The sequence below is a fragment of the Tachypleus tridentatus genome, chromosome 2 (genome assembly GCF_004210375.1).
Source record: "Tachypleus tridentatus isolate NWPU-2018 chromosome 2, ASM421037v1, whole genome shotgun sequence".
Taxonomy (NCBI): Eukaryota; Metazoa; Arthropoda; class Merostomata; order Xiphosura; family Limulidae; genus Tachypleus; species Tachypleus tridentatus.
The window spans coordinates 10,666,485-10,694,347 of NC_134826.1; the positions used below are offsets into that span (position 1 = coordinate 10,666,485).

Here is a 27,863-nt window from a genome sequence, read left to right on the forward strand (position 1 = left end):
ACACTGTTGAGGTTATACTTATATAGCTAATGGTTTCATCTTATATCTGGTATAACAACACTGTTGAGGTTATACTTACATAACTAATAGTTTCATCTGGTATACCAACACTGTTGAGGTTATACTTACATAGCTAATGGTTTCATCTTATATCTGGTATACCAACACAGTCGAGGTTATACTTACATAGCTAATGGTTTCATCTTATATCTGGTATACCAACACTGTTGAGATTATACTTATATAGCTAATGGTTTCATATTATATCTGGTATACCAATACTGTCGAGGTCATACTTACATAGCGAATAGTTTCATCTTATATCTGGTATACCAACACAGTCGAGGTTATACTTATATAGCTAATGGTTTCATCTTATATCTGGTATACCAACACTGTTGAGGTTATACTTACATAACTAATAGTTTCATCTGGTATACCAACACTGTTGAGGTTATACTTACATAACTAATAGTTTCATCTGGTATACCAACACTGTTGAGGTTATACTTATATAGCTAATGGTTTCATCTTATATCTGGTATACCAACACAATCGAGGTTATACTTATATAGCTAATGGTTTCATCTTATATCTGGTATACCAACACTGTTGAGGTTATACTTATATAGCTAATGGTTTCATCTTATATCTGGTATAACAACACTGTTGAGGTTATACTTACATAACTAATAGTTTCATCTGGTATACCAACACTGTTGAGGTTATACTTATATAGCTAATGGTTTCATCTTATATCTGGTATACCAACACAGTCGAGGTTATACTTATATAGCTAATGGTTTCATCTTATATCTGGTATACCAACACTATCGAGATCATACTTACATAGCGAATAGTTTCATCTTATATCTGGTATACCAACACTATCGAGATTATACTTACATTGCTAATGGTTTCATCTTATATCTGGTATACCAACACAGTCGAGGTTATACTTATATAGCTAATGGTTTCATCTTATATCTGGTATACCAACACTGTTGAGGTTATACTTACATAGCGAATAGTTTCATCTTATATCTGGTATACCAACACAGTCGAGGTCATACTTACATAGCTAATAGTTTCATCCTATATCTGGTATACCAACACTGTCCAGGTTATACTTACATAGCTAATAGTTTCATCCTATATCTGGTATACCAACACTGTCCAGGTTGTACTTGCACAGGTATCATTTCCAATGAGTATTGGCTATGACTTAGATGAAGTGTTTTAGAATCTCCAATAATTATTGTCTTCAGTGATGACGAGAAAACCACTCGTATCACAAATTGTGTTTGACTTTAAAAATGTAAACCTAGTTTATTATAGAAATTATAATTAAATCCATAGCTTATTAATAATTTTATATTTTTAGGACAGTGGATAAATATGAAGGGGTGATTAACATAACAGATCGAATATGTGTGTTAGGAGGTGGGGCTGAACCCTTACTGTAAACCAGTTTATTTTAATATGTATAGTACTGCTGGGCCACTAAAGTACATGGTTGTATTTTAATATATATAGTACTGTGGAGCCACCAAATAGATGGTTTTATTTTAGTATTTATAGAACTATGGGGCCATTATATACATGGTTGTATATCTGTATTTATAGTACCGTTGGTCCACGAAATACATGGTTGTATATAAGTTAATATAATATGATAATTTTATATAAAATAAGCGTTGATTCACAAATACCTGTATCGGGTTTTATGATGCTTAAACTTGTATATTTGTCCATACTGTGTGATAAAATACACTACAGACGTTTAGTGTATATCTCACCCTTTATTACGTAATACGGTGCGAATGTTTTGTGTATAATACACTGTGTAATACATTACTGAATAGTTGAAACGTCTTTCGTCATGCCAATACATCCATGTCTCTCCACCTATCAAACATTCATTTTCTTATCTAGACACAGCAGCCTAGAGCAGCCATTTTTCATATTCCGAGTACAATATCGTATTTTGTAAGTGAAACCAAAGCTTGAAGCATGCGCATGAGATACATGTCTTGTGAATAGTATTCACAATAAATTTATATTCACTATCAGAATTGGTTCGAACCTTTAGTTTCATTATAAAAGAGATCATAGACAGTTCTTAACTTCCTCCATTTGATACTCACAACGATCGACCAGTGAACAGTAATAACGTTAAGTGTGTTGGAACAGCCGTGTACTAAGAAAATATTCAGCCACTATTTGTACCTATCTGTCTCAAAACTCCATTGTAGCTTTCTTATGGCCTTATAACTACGGATACAACAGACAGATATAAAAACCTGATGCATTTATTTGAAATTAAGCGGAAATGAAAACAAAGTACCTGGTGTTAAATAAACACAGAGAATGTTAATATAAACCTGTTCAAAGTATAATAAGTAATACACATAGAGATTGTTAATATAAAACCTGTTTAAAATATAATAAGTAAGAAACACATAGAATGTTAATATAAACCTTTTTAAAATATAATAAGTAAGAAACACAGAGAATGTTAATATAAACCTGTTTAAAATATAATAAGTAATACACATAGAGAATGTTAATATAAAACCTGTTTAAAATATAATAAGTAAAGAAAATAGAATGTTAATATAAACCTTTTTAAAATATAATAAGTAAGAAACATATAGAATATTAATATAAACCTGTTTAAAGTATAATAAGTAAGAAACATATAGAATGTTAGTATAAACCTGTTTAAAGTATAATAAGTAAGAAACACAGAGAATGTTAATATAAACCTGTTTAAAGTATAATAAGTAAGAAACATAGAGAATGTTAGTATAAACCTGTTTAAAGTAAATAAGTAAGAAACATAGAGAATGTTAGTATAAACCTGTTTAAAGTATAATAAGTAAGAAACATAGAGAATGTTAGTATAAACCTGTTTAAAATATAATAAGTAATAAACATAGAGAATGTTAATATAAACCTGTTTAAAATATAATAAGTAAGAAACATAGAGAATGTTAATATAAAACCTGTTTAAAATATAATAAGTAAGAGAAACTAGAATGTTAATATAAACCTTTTTAAAATATAATAAGTAAGAAACACAGAGAATGTTAGTATAAACCTGTTTAAAGTATAATAAGTAAGAAACATAGAGAATGTTAGTATAAACCTGTTTAAAGTGTAATAAGTAATAAACATAGAGAATGTTAGTATAAACCTGTTTAAAGTAAATAAGTAAGAAACATAGAGAATGTTAATATAAACCTGTTTAGAGTATAATAAGTAAGAAACTTAGAGAATGTTAATATAAACTTGTTTAAAGTATAATAAGTAAGAAACACAGAGAATGTTAGTATAAACCTGTTTAAAGTATAATAAGTAAGAAACATAGAGAATGTTAGTATAAACCTGTTTAAAGTATAATAAGTAAGAAACATAGAGAATGTTAGTATAAACCTGTTTAAAGTAAATAAGTAAGAAACATAGAGAATGTTAGTATAAACCTGTTTAAAGTATAATAAGTAAGAAACATAGAGAATGTTAGTATAAACCTGTTTAAAGTGTAATAAGTAAGAAACACAGAGAATGTTAATATAAACCTGTTTAAAGTATAATAAGTAAGAAACATAGAGAATGTTAGTATAAACCTGTTTAAAGTAAATAAATAAGAAACATAGAGAATGTTAGTATAAACCTGTTTAAAGTATAATAAGTAAGAAACATAGAGAATGTTAGTATAAACCTGTTTAAAGTATAATAAGTAAGAAACATAGAGAATGTTAGTATAAACCTGTTTAAAGTAAATAAGTAAGAAACATAGAGAATGTTAGTATAAACCTGTTTAAAGTATAATAAGTAAGAAACATAGAGAATGTTAGTATAAACCTGTTTAAAGTATAATAAGTAAGAAACATAGAGAATGTTAATATAAACCTGTTTAAAGTATAATAAGTAAGAAACATAGAGAATGTTAGTATAAACCTGTTTAAAGTATAATAAGTAAGAAACATAGAGAATGTTAGTATAAACCTGTTTAAAGTATAATAAGTAAGAAACATAGAGAATGTTAGTATAAACCTGTTTAAAGTATAATAAGTAAGAAACATAGAGAATGTTAATATAAACCTGTTTAAAGTATAATAAGTAAGAAACTTAGAGAATGTTAATATAAACTTGTTTAAAGTATAATAAGTAAGAAACACAGAGAATGTTAGTATAAACCTGTTTAAAGTATAATAAGTAAGAAACATAGAGAATGTTAGTATAAACCTGTTTAAAGTATAATAAGTAAGAAACATAGAGAATGTTAGTATAAACCTGTTTAAAGTATAAGTAAGAAACATAGAGAATGTTAGTATAAACCTGTTTAAAGTATAATAAGTAAGAAACTTAGAGAATGTTAATATAAACTTGTTTAAAGTATAATAAGTAAGAAACACAGAGAATGTTATTTTGAACTTGTTTAAAGTATAATAAGTAAGAAACATAGAGAATGTTAGTATAAACCTGTTTAAAGTATAATAAGTAAGAAACATAGAGAATGTTAATATAAACCTGTTTAAAGTATAATAAGTAAGAAACATAGAGAATGTTAATATAAACCTGTTTAAAGTATAATAAGTAAGAAACATAGAGAATGTTAATATAAACCTGTTTAGAGTATAATAAGTAAGAAACTTAGAGAATGTTAATATAAACTTGTTTAAAGTATAATAAGTAAGAAACACAGAGAATGTTATTTTGAACTTGTTTAAAGTATAATAAGTAAGAAACATAGAGAATGTTAGTATAAACCTGTTTAAAGTATAATAAGTAAGAAACATAGAGAATGTTAATATAAACCTGTTTAAAGTATAATAAGTAAGAAACATAGAGAATGTTAATATAAACCTGTTTAAAGTATAATAAGTAAGAAACTTAGAGAATGTTAATATAAACTTGTTTAAAGTATAATAAGTAAGAAACACAGAGAATGTTATTTTGAACTTGTTTAAAGTATAATAAGTAAGAAACATAGAGAATGTTAGTATAAACCTGTTTAAAGTATAATAAGTAAGAAACATAGAGAATGTTAATATAAACCTGTTTAAAGTATAATAAGTAAGAAACATAGAGAATGTTAATATAAACCTGTTTAAAGTATAATAAGTAAGAAACTTAGAGAATGTTAATATAAACTTGTTTAAAGTATAATAAGTAAGAAACACAGAGAATGTTATTTTGAACTTGTTTAAAGAATTATAGCTAAGATACACACTGAATAATTGTACAGAAGAATTAATAAAATGTAAATAGATAGATCTCAGGTCTATCACTCATTAGGGACCATACTTTGTTTTACAAAGGTATTATTAACAGAATACAAGCAGCAGTTTCTTCTCCACGAATGGTTTCCGGGATATCTTTAAAGCTCGTTTGTATTCAAGATGTTTTGTCGGTTCCCAGATAAACATTTGTAAGTGATTCTCAGGGGGGGGGGTAGAAGGGTTTGAAACACAGTGCATGTTTTAACTATCAGTCGTTGGAGCTAGAGAGTTCATCTCTCTACTGAGAATGCTTTTCTAGGTCCCAGTCTGTGTTCTGAGTTGATGGAAAACGGAAACTTTCGAAGAGAGGAAAGTAATACATTCTGGTTTTGCACACTGTGTTCTTTCATCTCGAGGGTTTTATAATCAAACATTGAATTGGGTTAGGACTATTTGGTTCAGAAAAACTTCACTCTAAGTAGTCCATGAAAATCAATAGAATGTTTTCTACAATTTTCTCTTGAAAACGACTCATTTTCTAACAAAATTCAAATGAGTTCACTACGACTAATAAGTAAAGATGTTTAAAGTGAAATGTAAATAAATGTTTCGGTAATAAAGTAAAAACAAGTTGTGTATGAACCCTAACTTTATATCCTTTAACCCTCATTCAGTGTGCATGTGTAATGAACATGTCCACATGAATAGTTTGATGTGATCCTGTACACGTGTGATGAACATGTTCTCATGAATTGTTTAATGTGATCCTGTACACGTGTGATAAACATGTCCACATGAATCATGTGATGTGATCCTGTACACGTGTGATGAACATGTTCACATGAATCGTTTGATTTTCCTCTCTTGTTATGATTCTAGTTTTTAAAAATATTGTATTTATTTGTGTGTTTTATGCGCACGCTCACACGTGCTATCCTACACGTGAGGGAGGATAAGCAATAAATCTACTAAACCGTTTAAATCATTAATAAAGAAAGCCTAACATAAACAAACACATGTACACGAAACGTTACGTATTTCTCACTACACCAAAAGGTTCCTGACATCTCTAAGTTCCGATAGGTGGTACACGTAGATAAATCACTGCTACATAAAAACACTGAAGGGGTCGTTAGTAAATGTGAAAACAACCATAATCAATTAATAATACAATCTATTCAGTTATCGTAAACTGTACCTCATACAATATTCAGCGATTGAAAATAATCTCTATGGAGGAACCTCCTATCGACAAATCAAATGTAAATATTTTCTCAAACAAAGGTGAAGCATTTAGATACATATAAGTTTCAGATCTTATTAATGATATTGTTTGGTCCGTCTTCTCACTGCAGGTATTTAGAATAAGTATTTAGATACATATAAGTTTCAGATCTTATTTATAATATTGTTTGGTCCGTCTTCTCACTGCAGGTATTTAGAATAAGTATTTAGATACATATAAGTTTCAGATCTTATTTATAATATTGTTTGGTCCGTCTTCTCACTGTAGGTATTTAGAATAAGTATTTAGATACATATAAATTTTAGTTATTATTTATAATATTGCTTGGTCCATCTTCTCACTGCAGGTATTTAGAATAAGTATTTAGATACATATAAATTTCAGATCTTATTTATAATATTTTTTGTCCATCTATTTCAACACTTGCAGGTATTTCTCTTATTCTCTTACATTTACATTAACTTCTTTACCACTAAATTGCAACCCCTGACAACCATCTCTTTATAATGCAGAGCTCAGCCGACAACGATCAATATTCTCTCTATATGTTTCCATTTAGTTTCTGTATTACAGATCTAGACATTCTTGTATGAAAGGATTCGTGCACAATACAATCTTTTATTTTGTCGTTTACAAATAACGAATGAAAGAGGAGATGGTAGACTTTCATATTTATTACGTTTTTAATATAGATTGTTGTTATTCTTGTGTCTTGTAACCTCGCGACGTAAAATAAAATACGTTTTATTGTCTTATAATAATAGTTTCTTTCCTAATCTAACATTTAAGTAGTATAAAACTGAGGCATGTAAAAGTTATGTGGTTAAAGTGTGATTTTGTGCTGTAGGCTTTTCTCTGTAATACGTGGTTGTTCGTCTGAACTATGTGGTTAAACCGTTCTTATTTTGTGCTGTAGGCTTATCTCTGTAATACGTGGTTGTTCGTCTGAACTATGTGGTTAAACCGTTTTTATTTTGTGCTGTAGGCTTATCTCTGTAATACGTGGTTGTTCGTCTGAACTATGTGGTTAAACTGTTGTGATTTTGTGCTGTAGGCTTATCTATGTAATACGTGGTTGTTCGTCTGAACTATGTGGTTAAACTGTTGTGATTTTGTGCTGTAGGCTTTTCTCTGTAATACGTGGTTGTTCGTCTGAACTATGTGGTTAAACCGTTTTTATTTTGTGCTGTAGGCTTTTCTCTGTAATACGTGGTTGTTAGTCTGAACTATGTGGTTAAACTGTTTTTATTTTGTGCTGTAAGCTTATCTCTGTAATACGTTGTTGTTCGTCTGAACTATGTGGTTAAAGTGTGAGTTTGTGCTGTAGGCTTTTCTCTGTAATACGTGGTTGTTCGTCTGAACTATGTGGTTAAACCGTTGTTATTTTGTGCTGTAGGCTTATCTCTGTAATACGTGGTTGTTCGTCTGAACTATGTGGTTAAAGTGTGAGTTTGTGCTGTAGGCTTTTCTCTGTAATACGTGGTTGTTCGTCTGAACTATGTGGTTAAACCGTTGTTATTTTGTGCTGTAGGCTTATCTCTGTAATACGTGGTTGTTCGTCTGAGCTATGTGGTTAAACCGTTGTTATTTTGTGCTGTAGGCTTATCTCTGTAATACGTGGTTGTTCGTCTGAACTATGTGGTTAAACCGTTGTTATTTTGTGCTGTAGGCTTATATCTGTAATACGTGGTTGTTTGTCTGAACTATGTGGTTAAACTGTTGTGATTTTGTGCTGTAGGCTTTTCTCTGTAATACGTGGTTGTATTTTCTTTTTCAGTTTAACTGCAACCACAAACAACAGTCTATAAACTTAACTATATATCTATCTTTAAAAAAAAAATCCGTATGCTAAGTTCGAGAAATCATAACGTTCAAATTCAGGGCTCAATTGCTGCGGTGAAGTCAACACAGATAGGTGTTAATTGAATAGCTTTGTGTTTAACGACACAATATACTGATAAAACACACCAGCTATTACACTCTTGGTTTCAGGAGTAAAAAATGTTTGAGATGACAAAAGAACAATGTACTATCCTCCAGTTTTAGAGCCCGTGTTATTTAATCTTTTCTAGATTCGTTACAAGGATCCTATGAACGAAAACTGATAAACCACTTAATGCGAGATTATAACGTCATGGAAAGACCAGTGGCTAACGAGTCAGAACCATTGGTGCTCAGTTTTGGGCTAACGTTACAACAACTCATCGACATGGTAAGATTATAGATAAATATATTCAACCAGCTTAAATGTTAGGTTTGAAATATCCGTGAAAAACAAATATAAATTATTTTAATTCACAATAACAGTAACTTTCACAGCAGGTAAGTTCTGGTTTTAATTAGTATAATGTTTCAACCCAAATACACCCACCATCAGGTGAAAATAACAACACAGAAAATAAATGAATTTAAAAGACAGTTTACTATGAAGACGGATGATAATCAAAATGATAAGACAGCTAAAGATGAATATTAGTTAATGCAAGAGATGAAAGAAATACCAGTTATAAAAGTTATATAACAGGGCTTTAATACGTTGTCTTCTAATCGCTAGACACTTGTATAAAGGAGTTCCTGATGAGGGTAATATTACCTGAACCTCTTCCAAGTCGAAGGATCAAACAAAAAGAAAGAAACAAACCTTTGTCGTTTGTTTTCTTCTTCTTTCCAAAACAAATCTCTCCATATAGCTCAGTCGTATGTCCACGGACTTATAACACTTTGAAATCGCGTTTCAATATCCATGGTAGGCAGAGCATAGATAGCCTATTGTGTAGCTTTGTGCTTAATTACAAATAAACAGGGACTCAGCAATAAGCTTAGGGCTTATCACGCTAGAAATTGAGGTTTAATTCTGACTTGCGATAAATTATTATAGAAAAAAAAGTAATTGTAATCTAAGTTTTACTAAATATTCTATAGGAGATTCACTTACAAAGTAGCTTGAGTCATCATTGAAAAGATACAGAGCTAACCCTAAATGATGGTATTAAACAATGAAAAGTTGGGCTCACACACACACCTGCATGTCTCTGAAAGAATTATAGTTTATAACAAAATAACCAACTAAATATTTTTATATCGGGTAGTTTTCTTAACGAAGGCGCTGATTAACCTGATTTAAGGTCATATTTTTTGTGTGAATGGATTATTTCTTTAATTACGTGCGTTGAACTCGTCAGTTAGTGAATACAGACAAAACAGGAAAACTGCTTCGATCGTTTCTGGTTCAGTTGTATTTCAATCCCATATTTTGTTGAGAAGTTATTGTTAGGTGTCGCCACACGTTTAGCCTATATCAGCATACAGAAGCTACGACGTGTAATGGAAGGTACCGTTTTCTTCTAAATACTCTACTCAGTAATAATACGTCATCCTACAAACAAGGAATTTGTCAATCTTCCTTTTAACGTTTTTCTGAACAAAATACAAAATAATTATCCACTTTGATTCTGTTTTCTCTTTCTAACAAACCGGTAAATTTCTTTAGGCTTAACTTGGAACTTAGCGTACTACAGGTTATCGATCAAAAGGTCGTTTAGGCTTAACTTGTAATTGAAGGCTACTACACGTTATCAATCAAAAGATGAGGGTTAACAAACCCTATGTATTTTATTTCTTTCTTATTTACCTGTCCGAATTATAAAACTGATTTTTAAAACTTTATTTTGTCAGCTTTGCGATGAATTTCAGTTCCCATGACTTGTCTCATCATCACTGAATCTGAAAAACTGGCCACAAACAATAGTCAATGTAGAGCCTTCTGGATCATCAATAAACACTTTACAGTCTTTATTCTGGTATTATTAATCGATTTTTTTTACTTGTTTTTCTAACTGGAGGTTTTTGATTGGCGGTTTTCATGCTTTACTTTTTTCCTTTTCTTAGGACGAAAAAAATCAAATACTAGTGGCAAACATATGGTTAAACATGGTAAGTAATGGAGAATTCTCTACTGAATTCAAACATAAAGTTAAGCCTGGTAAGTAAGAGACGAATTTCCCGCTGACTTCAAATGTTTGGTTTACTGTCATAAGAAATGGAGAATTCTGTATTGACTTCAAACCTAAGGTTAAACCTGGTAAGTAAAAGTGATTTACCTCTGGCCTGAAATGTAAGGTTAAACATGGTAAGTAGTGAAGTATTTCACCAGTAATACGTTGAAACTTTCAAATTCTGTTTCTGTTAACCCTCTCGTCTCTTCTTTTTTTTTGTAGGATGAAAAGAATCAACTCTTAATTGCAAATATCTGGTTAACCTTGGTAAGTTAACCTTAAACTTGTGCTTAAATCCACTTCTAACCCCATCAGACACGATAACCTTCACTAGTCTAAACCGAAACTAAATTTTTCCTTAACACTTCTAAACCCTTTGCATCTTTCCCACAATAGTGACAATTTCGTGCACGAAAATGTTATATTTTATGACTTGTTTCCCGTGAAATCTGATTTATATATTTATATCTGCACGTTTGTCTACAGGAATGTACTGCATGTGTATATAAACCTGACTCGTTTTTACTTTATTCTATTAATCGAATATTTAAAAAATGAAGCCCGGTATGACTAGGTAATTAGAATTGCGGGTTCGAATTCGCGTTACACCAAACATGCTCGCCCTTTCTGCGGTGGGCGTTATAATGTGACGGTCAATCCTACTATTCGTTGGCAAAAGAGAAGTTCTAAGAGTTGGCGGTGGGTGGTGATGAGTAACTGCCCTTCCCTCTAGTCTTACACTGCTGAATTTTGGACGGCTATCGCAGATAGCCCCATGTAGCTTTGCGCGAAATTCAAATCAAACCAAATGTAGACTGCTAAATTAAAAAAAAACACACCTAAAACATCAATATATACTCTCTCACATAACTCTGTCACTTCAGTTTGACTAGCTTGAGAAAATAATGTTTTTTTTTTAAGTTCCGAAATCTGACGAGTAATTTTAAAACACGTTACCTTAGTTGAAAAAGTAATCTCAGATAAAGGTAGTAATTCTGAAACATTACCGAAACACATTATTTGAGCTGTATCTGAGACAATCAGTGAATCCTTCAGTAACAAGTGAGTAAGTCCTGATAAAACCGCCGCTACGTCACGTTCCACAACAATAATTATAACAATATCTGGTCCCCAGCGGTAAGTCTTCGGATTTACAACGCTAAAATCAGGGGTTCGTTTCTCCTCGTTGGACGAAGCAGATAGTTCATAGGGTCTTTGCTATAAAAAAACAACGTCTGAATGGCATTTGGTTGTGTATCAAACCTGGATACTCGACAACACAAATTGTAGTAACGTCCCTGCTGTTTAACATATACGTAATTATCTTCATTTCAGAAACTAATTTCCCTCATAGAATGAAATAAAAATTAACAACATAGCGCGAACGCTCTTGTCGTAAACAACTCATTGTGTTTTCAATCACATCTGATACCATTCAAATAATGTAGCTTTCCCCCAATATAGTCTCTTACCTACGATTTATTTGTTTACTTAAATACGTTAAGATATTGTGAATGAATACAATATGTCTGTGACGAAACTGGTATGAACTTCCGATAAACAATACCTTTATTTCCATCACTTCTGGTCTTGGGGTTTTCTTGATCGTGTCATCATAAATGATAACACTTGATGTAAAAAAAAACATCTTCGGGTATTTTCAAAGGCATACCGTTTTTGAAGGAAAAGAAATATGAATAAACTGCTTGGAATATACCAACGATTAACTAACTCCATCTTCTTGAATAACCTGCCAACAATAAACTGACTCCATCTCCTTGAATAACCTGTACAATAAACTAATTTCACCTCCCTGAATAATTTGCTAACAATAAACTAATTCCATTTCCTTGAATAACCTGCCAACAATAAAATAATTTTATCATCCTGAATAACCTGCCAACAATAAACTAATTCCATCTCCTTGAATAACCTGCCACCAATAAACTAATTTCACCTCCTTGAATAACTTGCTAACAAAAAACTAATTCCATTTCCTTGAATAACCTGCCAACAATAAAATAATTTCATCATCCTGAATAACCTGCCAACAATAAACTAATTCCATCTCCTTGAATAACCCGCCAAAAATAAACTAACTTCATCTCCTTGAATAACATGCCACCAATAAACTAATTTCACCTCCCTGAATAATTTGCTAACAATAAACTAATTCCATTTCCTTGAATAACCTGCTAACAATAAACTAATCCCATTTCCTTGAATAACCTGCCAACAATAAAATAATTTTATCATCCTGAATAACCTGCCAACAATAAACTAATTCCATCTCCTTAAATAACATGCCAACAATAAACTAATTCCATCTCCTTGAAAAACCTGCCACCAATAAACTAATTTCACCTCCTTGAATAACTTGCTAACAATAAACTAATTCCATCTCCTTGAATAACCCGCCAAAAATAAACTAACTTCACCTCCTTGAATAACATGCCACCAATAAACTAATTTCACATTCTTGAGTACTCTGAATAAACACAAAAATAAAAGTAGGTTATGTATGGAATTGAATGACTATTTTAATACATAGCCCTAACCTTCCTTACCAGCATGTTCCGTGTTGTTTTGTTATTATTCCTGGTTGTTAAATGTTTCTATGTAGTTGTTTTAATGCTATATAGAACCATTATAACGTTCTAAATATTTTGCTATTTTAACGTAAAGTAATTAACGTTTTGTATTGCACATAAAATAGGATTCTATATTGTTTTATTATTAGTCCTACTGTTAACTACATCATTTTCTAAAGCTGTTCTAGCACCGAATGAAACTGTTATAAAATTATTGATGTTACTCAAATTCTAAACATTGTTACACTAATGACTAACCGAAAGTAATCTAATGGCATAAAAATGTATAATATATTTATATTCAGACAACCAAATAATTTCGTGTAGAAACAACAATGCTGTTTCACGAAATAATAAATGAGAAACATAGCCAATAAGCTTTGCCCAACTTTAAGGGGCTCTTATATCATTTATCCTGATGTCTGTTGAACGTTTAGTTTCTGTTTCTAGCCTGGATCTAGATGTTCTTTATTAACGATAGCCACATGACTCTTATGGATTAGTGATAAGTCTAGCAGGATTTAGACCCTAAAATTTAGGTTTTGATACCTGTCATGAGCATTGTGCTTAACACCAACCAAAGCAATGGTCATGTCATTAAATCGATGTTCAACACTTTCTTTGAGTAATCCAGAACTAGCTAGACTGTAGTTGCGTTGCGTGTCATAACCACTGCCAATCTGTTTGTTCACAATGACCTGGCATGGCCTACGCGTAAGGCGTGCGACTCGTAATCAGAGGGTCGCGGGTTCGCGCCCGTGTCGCGCCAAACATGCTCGCCCTCCCAGCCGTGGGGGCGTTATAATGTGACGGTCAATCCCACTATTCGTTGGTAGAAGAGTAGCCCAAGAGTTGGCGGTGGGTGGTGATGACTAGCTGCCTTCCCTCTAGTCTTACACTGCTAAATTAGGGACGGCTAGCACAGGTAGCCCTCGAGTAGCTTTGTGCGAAATTCCAAAAACAAACAAACTGTTTGTTCACTAATTTACAATGTAATTCTGCCCAGTCAGAGTTGATTGAATCAATGCAGTAAACAAGTGAAACTGGTCAGTGTTTCTGGGGTTTGAGTATTTCACGTGCTCTGATAGCTCGATAATTATTTTAACTAAAAGGTCGCAATATCTGAGGCAAACATTAAATGTAGTTTGAATAATCCATTCAGATGTTAGGACAGAATAGCATTTAATGTGAAATCAAATCGATCATATTGATTCAATTATCTATATCATCGCGTAAGAAATGTAGAGGAAGTAAATCAGTGAACTTCACCTCACACAATAATCATATAAAAGTACTTAACCTCAAACTATAAACAGATCAATCTACTTTACCTCACACAATAAACACATCAATTTACTTCACTTCACACAATAAACAAGTCAGAGTACATAACCTCAAACAATATACAGGTCAGTTTACTTCACCTCACACAATAAACAGATCAGCAAAACGCTCTTGAGAAAGCTGTGAAGAGAAACATCATCTGTCGAATTAAAGAAAAATAATAAAATCTGTGTCATAAGGTTGTTTATTAATGGTATTAAAACATTTATTTTATAAATTCTGTTTTAATTTTTATATAGAGTAAACAGAGTTTCTGTGGACAGACCATCTGATTTGTTTTGTGTTTATAATTTCAAACAACTGTCACGCTCTGAATGTTAGTTTAATTGTAATAAAGATTTGGTAAAATTGATTTTTTTTCCTTCTATGTCACTGAGTAATGGAGAAACGTTTTATTTGTGTAGTAGATCGAAATTAATAAAACAAATTCTAATTCAACTGGGTACTAAAACTGATCTGAAATCCAGGAATGGACAGATTCAAATCTCCAGTGGAATCCAGCGGATTACAACAACATCAAAGACATCCGTTTATCTCCAAACAATGTCTGGAGGCCTGATATTCTAATGTATAACAGGTAGGTGACGTATATCCTAATGATCCTTTGTTGCTCAGTGTGTTCCCAAATCACAAAACCTTTCGACATCTTTCCTTTTTCCTGCAGCGCAGATGAACAAATTGACACAACCTACAAGACCAACGTGGTAGTCCGTCACGATGGTAGTTCTACCTACATTCCTCCAGGCATCTTCAAAAGCACGTGCAAGATCGACATAACATGGTTTCCTTTTGACGACCAAAAATGTGAGATGAAATTTGGCTCTTGGACCTACGACGGTGGGGCTCTCGATCTCCGGTTGTCAAGCAACGAGGGTGATCTGTCCAACTACATCAGTAATGGAGAATGGGATATGATTGGTTAGTAAGACCATTGTTATACAAGTCTTAGCTGTTACACACAGACACAGCATTTAGGTATGTTCAGTGATGTCAGTGTTTTAGCAATGTTAAATGTTACACACACAGTATTCTAATATCTTCAGTGTTATACCAGTGTTAAAAGTTACATACACACAGTGCTTTCTAACTATTCAGAAAGAAACTGTCTTCTGTATTGTTATTATTATGTTTGTTAACTATTTAGAAATAAACTGTCTTCTGTATTGTCATTACTATATTTGTTAACTACCCAGAAAAGAACTGTCTTCTATATTGTTATTACTATGTTTTTAACTATTCAGAAAGGAACTGTCCTCATTACTGTTGTTACTATATTTGTCAACTAGTCAGAAAGGAACTATTTTCCATATTGTTCTTACTATATTCAACTCTTCAGAAAGGAACTCTATTGAATATTGTTATTATATTTGTTAACTATTCAGTAAAAAACTGTCTTCTAAATCGTTGTTACTATGTTTCTTAAATATTCAGAAAGGAACTGTCTTACTATTGTTGTTACTATATTTGTTAACTATACAGAAAGGAACTGTCTTAATATTGTTGTTACTATATTTGTTAATTAGTCAGAAAGGAACTGTCTTACTATTGTTGTTACTATATTTGTTAATTAGTCAGAAAGGAACTGTCTTACTATTGTTTTTACTATATTTGTTAACTATACAGAAAAGAACTGTCTTAATATTGTTGTTACTATATTTGCTAACTATTCGGAAAGGAACTGTCTTCATTATTGTTGTTACTATATTTGTTAATTAGTCAGAAAAGAACTGTCTTCCATATTATTATTACTATGCTCGTTGACTATTCAGAAAGGAACTGTTTTCATTATTGTTGCTATTATATTTGTTAACTATTCAGAAAGGAAATGTATTCTATATTGTTGTTACAATGTTTGTTAACTATTGAGAAAAGAACCATCTTCTATATTGTTGTTATTATGTTTTTTAACTTTTCAGAAAATAACTATCTTCTATGTACTTGTTACTATATTTCTTAACTATTCAGAAAGGAACTGTCTTACTATTGTTGTTACTATATTTCTTAACTATACGGAAAGGAACTGTCTTTATTATTGTTGTTACAATGTTTGTTAACTTTGCAGAAAAGAACTGTATTCTGTATTGTTATTACTATGTTTTTAACTGTTCAGAAAGCAGCTTTCTTCATTATTGTTGTTATTATATTTGTTAACTATTCAGAAAGTAACTGTCTTCTGCATTGTTGTTACTATGTTTGTTAACTACTCAGAAACTCGTTAATCGAACCCTCGATAAGAAACAAAAGACAGAAAAGAGAATTATTTTGAGATCGAATGTTTATTCTGGTTCTTCGTGAGTTTCGTTTTTGATAAGTTTTATTGTGATTTGATATTACACGAGTCAGTTGTTATTAATGTGATCTGTAGTGTTTGACTTTCGTTAGGTACATCGAGAACAAAAGCTATTGTTCTCCACGGAACTTAAAAGCTCATAAATTTTCGTTACTCAATGTGTTCAGTATGTGGATTGTGTGTCATGTTGTTTGTTCTGTCACACTCCATCCAAATTAAACAGATCAACAGGAAGCATCTATCTTGATTTCGTCGAATAAATGCGTGGTTTGAGTTCAATTGTCAAAGACGCTTTCGCAGCAAAAATGTTTGGACCATTTCACATCAAGGCCACCTTTAAATTATTCGTTATGCGACATAAATTTATGTCATTACAAATTGTTTGATATATTTTTCTTTGATAAACTTTCAACTTACTTCGAATTAATATCCAGAATAATTTGTTACGTTAGGTATTCCAGACTCTCTTCAGTATATCTTTATTCATACAGTAAAACACTCCACTATCTACCTTCATAATGTCACAAGAAATTATTTTCATATTTTTTATTGTTGTTTAGAATTAAGCACAAAGCTACGCAATGATCTACCTGTGCTCTACTCACCATGGGTGTCGAAATGTTTTTAACGTAAAAAGCCCGCTGAAATACCGCTGTGCCACTAGAGGGCAATTTGTTAATACACCTCTCAAATATCTTTATCTGTTTTCTGGTTTTATTTATTTAATAGCGATAGATACAAGCTTTAAAGAAAATAATGGAAACACCTCTTTATGTCCGCATTACTGATAGGGTGTTCATTAACCACGAGCAGACAATAATCCATTATCACTATGTCGGATTGAAGAAACGTTGTGTTAACCAACATACAATGGTATCCTGATCATTGGATCAAACCTTTTAGTTCTTCAAGTGGCTTTATGGGAAGACTGTTTAAATATTGTAGCAGTAATAATCAACTGTGTGCCTGCATTTCACTTCACATTGTTTGAATATTAGATGTAAAATAGTGAATGTCTTTATGAAACTAAGCAGTTTCACTCATAATCGTTGTCTTATTGTTGTTCTCATTTAAATAATCTGTATACTATCTAACATAACTTTATCTTTCAGTAGTATATTAATTAATTGGGTATTGTTATGAAATATAGGGCTCGGCATGGCCAGGCTGTTAAGGCTATTGGCTCGTAATCCGAGGGTCGCGGTTTCGAATCATCGTCACACCAAACATACTCGCCTTTAAGCCTTGGGAGCGTTATAATGCCTCACTCAACCTTGGTAAAAGAGTACCGCAAGAGTTGGCGGTGGGTGGTGATAACTAGCTGCTTCCCATCTAGTCTTACGCTGTTAAATTAGGGACGGCTAGCGCAGATAGGTCTCGTGTAGGTTTTAGCGAAATTCAAATCAAAGAAGAAATTAAAGCTCTCTTTGATCCAGTAAGAAAATGAAAATAAAAAATATATGATCATTATTTGAAAACTAATACTTTGGTATGTATAGCAGCCAGTCATAATTAATACTTTTGTATGTATAACAGCCAGTCATAATTAATACTTTGGTATGTATAACAGCCAGTCATAATTAATAATTTGGTATATATAGCAGCCAGTCATTATTAATACTTTGGTATGTATAGCAGCCAGTCATAATTAATACTTTGGTATGTATAACAGCCAGTCATTATTAATACTTTGGTATGTATAGCAGCCAGTCATTATTAATACTTTGGTATGTATAGCAGCCAGTCATAATTAATACTTTGGTATGTATAACAGCCAGTCATTATTAATACTTTGGTATGTATAACAGCCAGTCATTATTAATACTTTGGTATGTATAACAGCCAGTCATAATTAATACTTTGGTATGTATAACAGCCAGTCATAATTAATACTTTGGTATGTATAACAGCCAGTCATAATTAATACTTTGGTATGTATAACAGCCAGTCATAATTAATACTTTGGTATGTATAACAGCCAGTCATTATTAATACTTTGGTATGTATAACAGCCAGTCATTATTAATACTTTGGTATGTATAACAGCCAGTCATAATTAATACTTTGGTATGTATAACAGCCAGTCATAATTAATACTTTGGTATGTATAACAGCCAGTCATTATTAATACTTTGGTATGTATAACAGCCAGTCATTATTAATACTTTGGTATGTATAACAGCCAGTCATTATTAATACTTTGGTATGTATAACAGCCAGTCATTATTAATACTTTGGTATGTATAACAGCCAGTCATAATTAATACTTTGGTATGTATAACAGCCAGTCATAATTAATACTTTGGTATGTATAACAGCCAGTCATAATTAATACTTTGGTATGTATAGCAGCCAGTCATAATTAATACTTTGGTATGTATAACAGCCAGTCATTATTAATACTTTGGTATGTATAACAGCCAGTCATTATTAATACTTTGGTATGTGTAACAGCCAGTCATTATTAATACTTTGGTATGTATAACAGCCAGTCATAATTAATACTTTGGTATGTATAACAGCCAGTCATAATTAATACTTTGGTATGTATAACAGCCAGTCATTATTAATACTTTGGTATGTATAACAGCCAGTCATTATTAATACTTTGGTATGTATAACAGCCAGTCATTATTAATAATTTGGTATGTATAACAGCCAGTCATTATTAATACTTTGGTATGTGTAACAGCCAGTCATTATTAATACTTTGGTATGTATAGCAGCCAGTCATTATTAATACTTTGGTATGTATAGCAGTCAGTCATAATTAATACTTTGGTATGTGTAACAGCCAGTCATTATTAATACTTTGGTATGAAAAACAGCCAGTCATAATTAATACTTTGGTATGTATAGCAGCCAGTCATAATTAATACTTTGGTATGTATAACAGCCAGTCATAATTAATACTTTGGTATGTATAACAGCCAGTCATTATTAATACTTTGGTATGTATAGCAGCCAGTCATTATTAATACTTTGGTATGTGTAACAGCCAGTCATTATTAATACTTTGGTATGTATAACAGCCAGTCATAATTAATACTTTGGTATGTATAACAGCTAGTCATAATTAATACTTTGGTATGTATAGCAGCCAGTCATTATTAATACTTTGGTATGTGTAACAGCCAGTCATTATTAATACTTTGGTATGTATAACAGCCAGTCATTATTAATACTTTGGTATGTATAGCAGCCGGTCATAATTAATACTTTGGTATGTATAACAGCCAGTCATTATTAATACTTTGGTATGTATAACAGCCAGTCATTATTAATACTTTGGTATGTATAACAGCCAGTCATAATTAATACTTTGGTATGTATAACAGCTAGTCATTATTAATACTTTGGTATGTGTAACAGCCAGTCATTATTAATACTTTGGTATGTATAACAGCCAGTCATAATTAATACTTTGGTATGTATAACAGCCAGTCATTATTAATACTTTGGTATGTATAACAGCCAGTCATTATTAATACTTTGGTATGTATAACAGCCAGTCATAATTAATACTTTGGTATGTATAACAGCCAGTCATAATTAATACTTTGGTATGTATAACAGCCAGTCATTATTAATACTTTGGTATGTATAACAGCCAGTCATTATTAATACTTTGGTATGTATAAGAGCCAGTCATAATTAATACTTTGGTATGTATAACAGCTAGTCATTATTAATACTTTGGTATGTGTAACAGCCAGTCATTATTAATACTTTGGTATGTGTAACAGCCAGTCATTATTAATACTTTGGTATGTATAACAGCCAGTCATTATTAATACTTTGGTATGTATAGCAGCCGGTCATAATTAATACTTTGGTATGTATAACAGCCAGTCATTATTAATACTTTGGTATGTATAACAGCCAGTCATTATTAATACTTTGGTATGTATAACAGCCAGTCATTATTAATACTTTGGTATGTATAACAGCCAGTCATTATTAATACTTTGGTATGTATAACAGCCAGTCATTATTAATACTTTGGTATGTATAACAGCCAGTCATTATTAATACTTTGGTATGTATAACAGCCAGTCATTATTAATACTTTGGTATGTATAACAGCCAGTCAGCCAGTCATTATTAATACTTTGGTATGTATAACAGTCCAGTCATAATTAATACTTTGGTATGTATAACAGCCAGTCATTATTAATACTTTGGTATGTATAGCAGCCAGTCATTATTAATACTTTGGTATGTGTAACAGCCAGTCATTATTAATACTTTGGTATGTATAACAGCCAGTCATTATTAATACTTTGGTATGTATAGCAGTCAGTCATAATTAATACTTTGGTATGTGTAACAGCCAGTCATTATTAATACTTTGGTATGAAAAACAGCCAGTCATAATTAATACTTTGGTATGTATAGCAGCCAGTCATAATTAATACTTTGGTATGTATAACAGCCAGTCATAATTAATACTTTGGTATGTATAACAGCCAGTCATTATTAATACTTTGGTATGTATAGCAGCCAGTCATTATTAATACTTTGGTATGTGTAACAGCCAGTCATTATTAATACTTTGGTATGTATAACAGCCAGTCATAATTAATACTTTGGTATGTATAGCAGCCAGTCATTATTAATACTTTGGTATGTGTAACAGCCAGTCATTATTAATACTTTGGTATGTATAACAGCCAGTCATTATTAATACTTTGGTATGTATAGCAGCCAGTCATAATTAATACTTTGGTATGTATAACAGCCAGTCATTATTAATACTTTGGTATGTATAACAGCCAGTCATTATTAATACTTTGGTATGTATAACAGCCAGTCATAATTAATACTTTGGTATGTATAACAGCCAGTCATTATTAATACTTTGGTATGTATAACAGCCAGTCATTATTAATACTTTGGTATGTATAACAGCCAGTCATAATTAATACTTTGGTATGTATAACAGCCAGTCATTATTAATACTTTGGTATGTATAACAGCCAGTCATTATTAATACTTTGGTATGTATAACAGCCAGTCATAATTAATACTTTGGTATGTATAACAGCCAGTCATAATTAATACTTTGGTATGTATAACAGCCAGTCATTATTAATACTTTGGTATGTATAACAGCCAGTCATTATTAATACTTTGGTATGTATAACAGCCAGTCATAATTAATACTTTGGTATGTATAACAGCCAGTCATTATTAATACTTTGGTATGTATAACAGCCAGTCATTATTAATACTTTGGTATGTATAACAGCCAGTCATTATTAATACTTTGGTATGTATAACAGCCAGTCATAATTAATACTTTGGTATGTATAACAGCCAGTCATTATTAATACTTTGGTATGTATAACAGCCAGTCATTATTAATACTTTGGTATGTATAACAGCCAGTCATTATTAATACTTTGGTATGTATAACAGCCAGTCATTATTAATACTTTGGTATGTATAACAGCCAGTCATTATTAATACTTTGGTATGTATAACAGCCAGTCATTATTAATACTTTGGTATGTATAACAGCCAGTCATTATTAATACTTTGGTATGTATAACAGCCAGTCATTATTAATACTTTGGTATGTATAACAGCCAGTCATTATTAATACTTTGGTATATATAACACCAGTCATTATTAATACTTTGGTATGTATAAGCCAGTCATTATTAATACTTTGGTATGTATAAGCCAGTCATTATTAATACTTTGGTATGTATAACAGCAGTCATCATTCATTATTAATACTTTGGTATGTATAACAGCCAGTCATTATTAATACTTTGGTATGTATAACAGCCAGTCATTATTAATACTTTGGTATGTATAACAGCCAGTCATTATTAATACTTTGGTATGTATAACAGCCAGTCATTATTAATACTTTGGTATGTATAACAGCCAGTCATTATTAATACTTTGGTATGTATAACAGCCAGTCATTATTAATACTTTGGTATGTATAACAGCCAGTCATTATTAATACTTTGGTATGTATAACAGCCAGTCATTATTAATACTTTGGTATGTATAACAGCCAGTCATTATTAATACTTTGGTATGTATAACAGCCAGTCATTATTAATACTTTGGTATGTATAACAGCCAGTCATTATTAATACTTTGGTATGTATAACAGCCAGTCATTATTAATACTTTGGTATGTATAACAGCCAGTCATTATTAATACTTTGGTATGTATAACAGCCAGTCATTATTAATACTTTGGTATGTATAACAGCCAGTCATTATTAATACTTTGGTATGTATAAGCAGCATTATTAATACTTTGGTATGTCATCATATTAATACTTTGGTATGTATAACAGCCAGTCATTATTAATACTTTGGTATGTATAACAGCCAGTCATTATTAATACTTTGGTATGTATAACAGCCAGTCATTATTAATACTTTGGTATGTATAACAGCCAGTCATTATTAATACTTTGGTATGTATAACAGCCAGTCATTATTAATACTTTGGTATGTATAACAGCCAGTCATTATTAATACTTTGGTATGTATAACAGCCAGTCATTATTAATACTTTGGTATATAACAGCCAGTCATTTAATACTTTGGTATGTATAACAGCCAGTCATTATTAATACTTTGGTATGTATAACAGCCAGTCATTATTAATACTTTGGTATGTATTAATAATACTTTGGTATGTATAACAGCCAGTCATTATTAATACTTTGGTATGTATAACAGCCAGTCATTATTAATACTTTGGTATGTATAACAGCCAGTCATTATTAATACTTTGGTATGTATAACAGCCAGTCATAATTAATACTTTGGTATGTATAACAGCCAGTCATTATTAATACTTTGGTATGTATAACAGCCAGTCATTATTAATACTTTGGTATGTATAACAGCCAGTCATTATTAATACTTTGGTATGTATAACAGCCAGTCATTATTAATACTTTGGTATGTATAACAGCCAGTCATTATTAATACTTTGGTATGTATAACAGCCAGTCATTATTAATACTTTGGTATGTATAACAGCCAGTCATTATTAATACTTTGGTATGTATAACAGCCAGTCATTATTAATACTTTGGTATGTATAACAGCCAGTCATTATTAATACTTTGGTATGTATAACAGCCAGTCATTATTAATACTTTGGTATGTATAACAGCCAGTCATTATTAATACTTTGGTATGTATAACAGCCAGTCATTATTAATACTTTGGTATGTATAACAGCCAGTCATTATTAATACTTTGGTATGTATAACAGCCAGTCATTATTAATACTTTGGTATGTATAACAGCCAGTCATAATTAATACTTTGGTATGTATAACAGCCAGTCATTATTAATACTTTGGTATGTATAACAGCCAGTCATTATTAATACTTTGGTATGTATAACAGCCAGTCATTATTAATAATTTGGTATGTATAACAGCCAGTCATTATTAATACTTTGGTATGTATAACAGCCAGTCATTATTAATACTTTGGTATGTATAGCAGCCAGTCATTATTAATACTTTGGTATGTATAACAGCCAGTCATTATTAATACTTTGGTATGTAAAACAGCCAGTCATTATTAATACTTTGGTATGTATAACAGCCAGTCATAATTAATACTTTGGTATGTATAACAGCCAGTCATAATTAATACTTTGGTATGTATAACAGCCAGTCATTATTAATACTTTGGTATGTATAACAGCCAGTCATTATTAATACTTTGGTATGTATAACAGCCAGTCATTATTAATACTTTGGTATGTATAACAGCCAGTCATTATTAATACTTTGGTATGTATAACAGCCAGTCATAATTAATACTTTGGTATGTATAACAGCATTATTAATACTTTGGTAGTCATAATTAATACTTTGGTATGTATAGCAGCCAGTCATTATTAATACTTTGGTATGTATAACAGCCAGTCATTATTAATACTTTGGTATGTATAACAGCCAGTCATTATTAATACTTTGGTATGTATAGCAGCCAGTCATAATTAATACTTTGGTATGTATAACAGCCAGTCATTATTAATACTTTGGTATGTATAACAGCCAGTCATTATTAATACTTTGGTATGTATAACAGCCAGTCATAATTAATACTTTGGTATGTATAACAGCCAGTCATTATTAATACTTTGGTATGTGTAACAGCCAGTCATTATTAATACTTTGGTATGTATAACAGCCAGTCATAATTAATACTTTGGTATGTATAACAGCCAGTCATTATTAATACTTTGGTATGTATAACAGCCAGTCATTATTAATACTTTGGTATGTATAGCAGCCGGTCATAATTAATACTTTGGTATGTATAGCAGCCAGGTCATAATTAATTAATACTTTGGTATGTATAACAGCCAGTCATTATTAATACTTTGGTATGTATAACAGCCAGTCATTATTAATACTTTGGTATGTATAAGAGCCAGTCATAATTAATACTTTGGTATGTATAACAGCTAGTCATTATTAATACTTTGGTATGTATAACAGCCAGTCATTATTAATACTTTGGTATGTATAACAGCCAGTCATTATTAATACTTTGGTATGTATAACAGCCAGTCATTATTAATACTTTGGTATGTATAGCAGCCGGTCATAATTAATACTTTGGTATGTATAACAGCCAGTCATTATTAATACTTTGGTATGTATAACAGCCAGTCATTATTAATACTTTGGTATGTATAACAGCCAGTCATAATTAATACTTTGGTATGTATAACAGCTAGTCATTATTAATACTTTGGTATGTGTAACAGCCAGTCATTATTAATACTTTGGTATGTATAACAGCCAGTCATTATTAATACTTTGGTATGTATAACAGCCAGTCATTATTAATACTTTGGTATGTATAATAGCCAGTCATTATTAATACTTTGGTATATATAACACCAGTCATAATTAATACTTTGGTATGTATAACAGCCAGTCATTATTAATACTTTGGTATGTATAGCAGCCAGTCATTATTAATACTTTGGTATGTGTAACAGCCAGTCATTATTAATACTTTGGTATGTATAACAGCCAGTCATTATTAATACTTTGGTATGTATAGCAGTCAGTCATAATTAATACTTTGGTATGTGTAACAGCCAGTCATTATTAATACTTTGGTATGAAAAACAGCCAGTCATAATTAATACTTTGGTATGTATAGCAGCCAGTCATAATTAATACTTTGGTATGTATAACAGCCAGTCATAATTAATACTTTGGTATGTATAACAGCCAGTCATTATTAATACTTTGGTATGTATAGCAGCCAGTCATTATTAATACTTTGGTATGTGTAACAGCCAGTCATTATTAATACTTTGGTATGTATAACAGCCAGTCATAATTAATACTTTGGTATGTATAGCAGCCAGTCATTATTAATACTTTGGTATGTGTAACAGCCAGTCATTATTAATACTTTGGTATGTATAACAGCCAGTCATTATTAATACTTTGGTATGTATAGCAGCCGGTCATAATTAATACTTTGGTATGTATAACAGCCAGTCATTATTAATACTTTGGTATGTATAACAGCCAGTCATTATTAATACTTTGGTATGTATAACAGCCAGTCATAATTAATACTTTGGTATGTATAACAGCTAGTCATTATTAATACTTTGGTATGTGTAACAGCCAGTCATTATTAATACTTTGGTATGTATAACAGCCAGTCATAATTAATACTTTGGTATGTATAACAGCCAGTCATTATTAATACTTTGGTATGTATAACAGCCAGTCATTATTAATACTTTGGTATGTATAGCAGCCGGTCATAATTAATACTTTGGTATGTATAGCAGCCGGTCATAATTAATACTTTGGTATGTATAACAGCCAGTCATTATTAATACTTTGGTATGTATAACAGCCAGTCATTATTAATACTTTGGTATGTATAACAGCCAGTCATTATTAATACTTTGGTATGTATAACAGCCAGTCATTATTAATACTTTGGTATGTATAACAGCCAGTCATTATTAATACTTTGGTATGTATAACAGCCAGTCATTATTAATACTTTGGTATGTATAATAGCCAGTCATAATTAATACTTTGGTATGTATAACAGCTAGTCATTATTAATACTTTGGTATGTATAACAGCCAGTCATTATTAATACTTTGGTATGTATAACAGCCAGTCATTATTAATACTTTGGTATGTATAACAGCCAGTCATTATTAATACTTTGGTATGTATAATAGCCAGTCATTATTAATACTTTGGTATATATAACACCCAGTCATAATTAATACTTTGGTATGTATAACAGCCAGTCATTATTAATACTTTGGTATGTATAGCAGCCAGTCATTATTAATACTTTGGTATGTGTAACAGCCAGTCATTATTAATACTTTGGTATGTATAACAGCTAGTCATAATTAATACTTTGGTATGTATAGCAGCCAGTCATTATTAATACTTTGGTATGTGTAACAGCCAGTCATTATTAATACTTTGGTATGTATAACAGCCAGTCATTATTAATACTTTGGTATGTATAGCAGCCGGTCATAATTAATACTTTGGTATGTATAACAGCCAGTCATTATTAATACTTTGGTATGTATAACAGCCAGTCATTATTAATACTTTGGTATGTATAACAGCCAGTCATAATTAATACTTTGGTATGTATAACAGCTAGTCATTATTAATACTTTGGTATGTATAATAGCCAGTCATTATTAATACTTTGGTATATATAACACCCAGTCATTATTAATACTTTGGTATGTATAGCAGCCAGTCATTATTAATACTTTGGTATGTATAGCAGCTAGTCATAATTAATACTTTGGTATGTATAGCAGCCAGTCATAATTAATACTTTGATATGTATAACAGCCAGTCATTATTAATACTTTGGTATGTATAACAGCCAGTCATTATTAATACTTTGGTATGTATAACAGCCAGTCATTATTAATACTTTGGTATGTATAACAGCCAGTCATTGTTAATAATTTGGTATGTATAACAGCCAGTCATTATTAATACTTTGGTATGTATAACAGCCAGTCATTGTTAATAATTTGGTATGTATAACAGCCAGTCATTATTAATAATTTGGTATGTATAACAGCCAGTCATTATTAATACTTTGGTATGTGTAACAGCCAGTCAGTCAA

At 31.1% G+C, this 27,863-nt stretch overlaps 1 protein-coding gene across 2 annotated transcripts in view; it reads left to right on the forward strand.

The window, feature by feature from the left end:
- The window catches only part of LOC143238097 (neuronal acetylcholine receptor subunit alpha-7-like), an 81,287-nt gene that overhangs the window by 33,245 nt on the left and 20,179 nt on the right, over positions 1–27,863 (forward strand). The window contains exons 2-5 of one of the 2 annotated variants that reach the window (XM_076478045.1): positions 8,547–8,686; positions 10,692–10,736; positions 14,872–14,981; positions 15,069–15,322. In XM_076478045.1, coding sequence (XP_076334160.1) covers positions 8,547–8,686; positions 10,692–10,736; positions 14,872–14,981; positions 15,069–15,322 — 549 coding nt within the window. Of the gene's footprint in view, positions 1–8,546; positions 8,687–9,580; positions 10,408–10,691; positions 10,737–14,871; positions 14,982–15,068; positions 15,323–27,863 lie in introns of those variants that run through there. The other variant, XM_076478055.1, reaches the window with a different exon arrangement.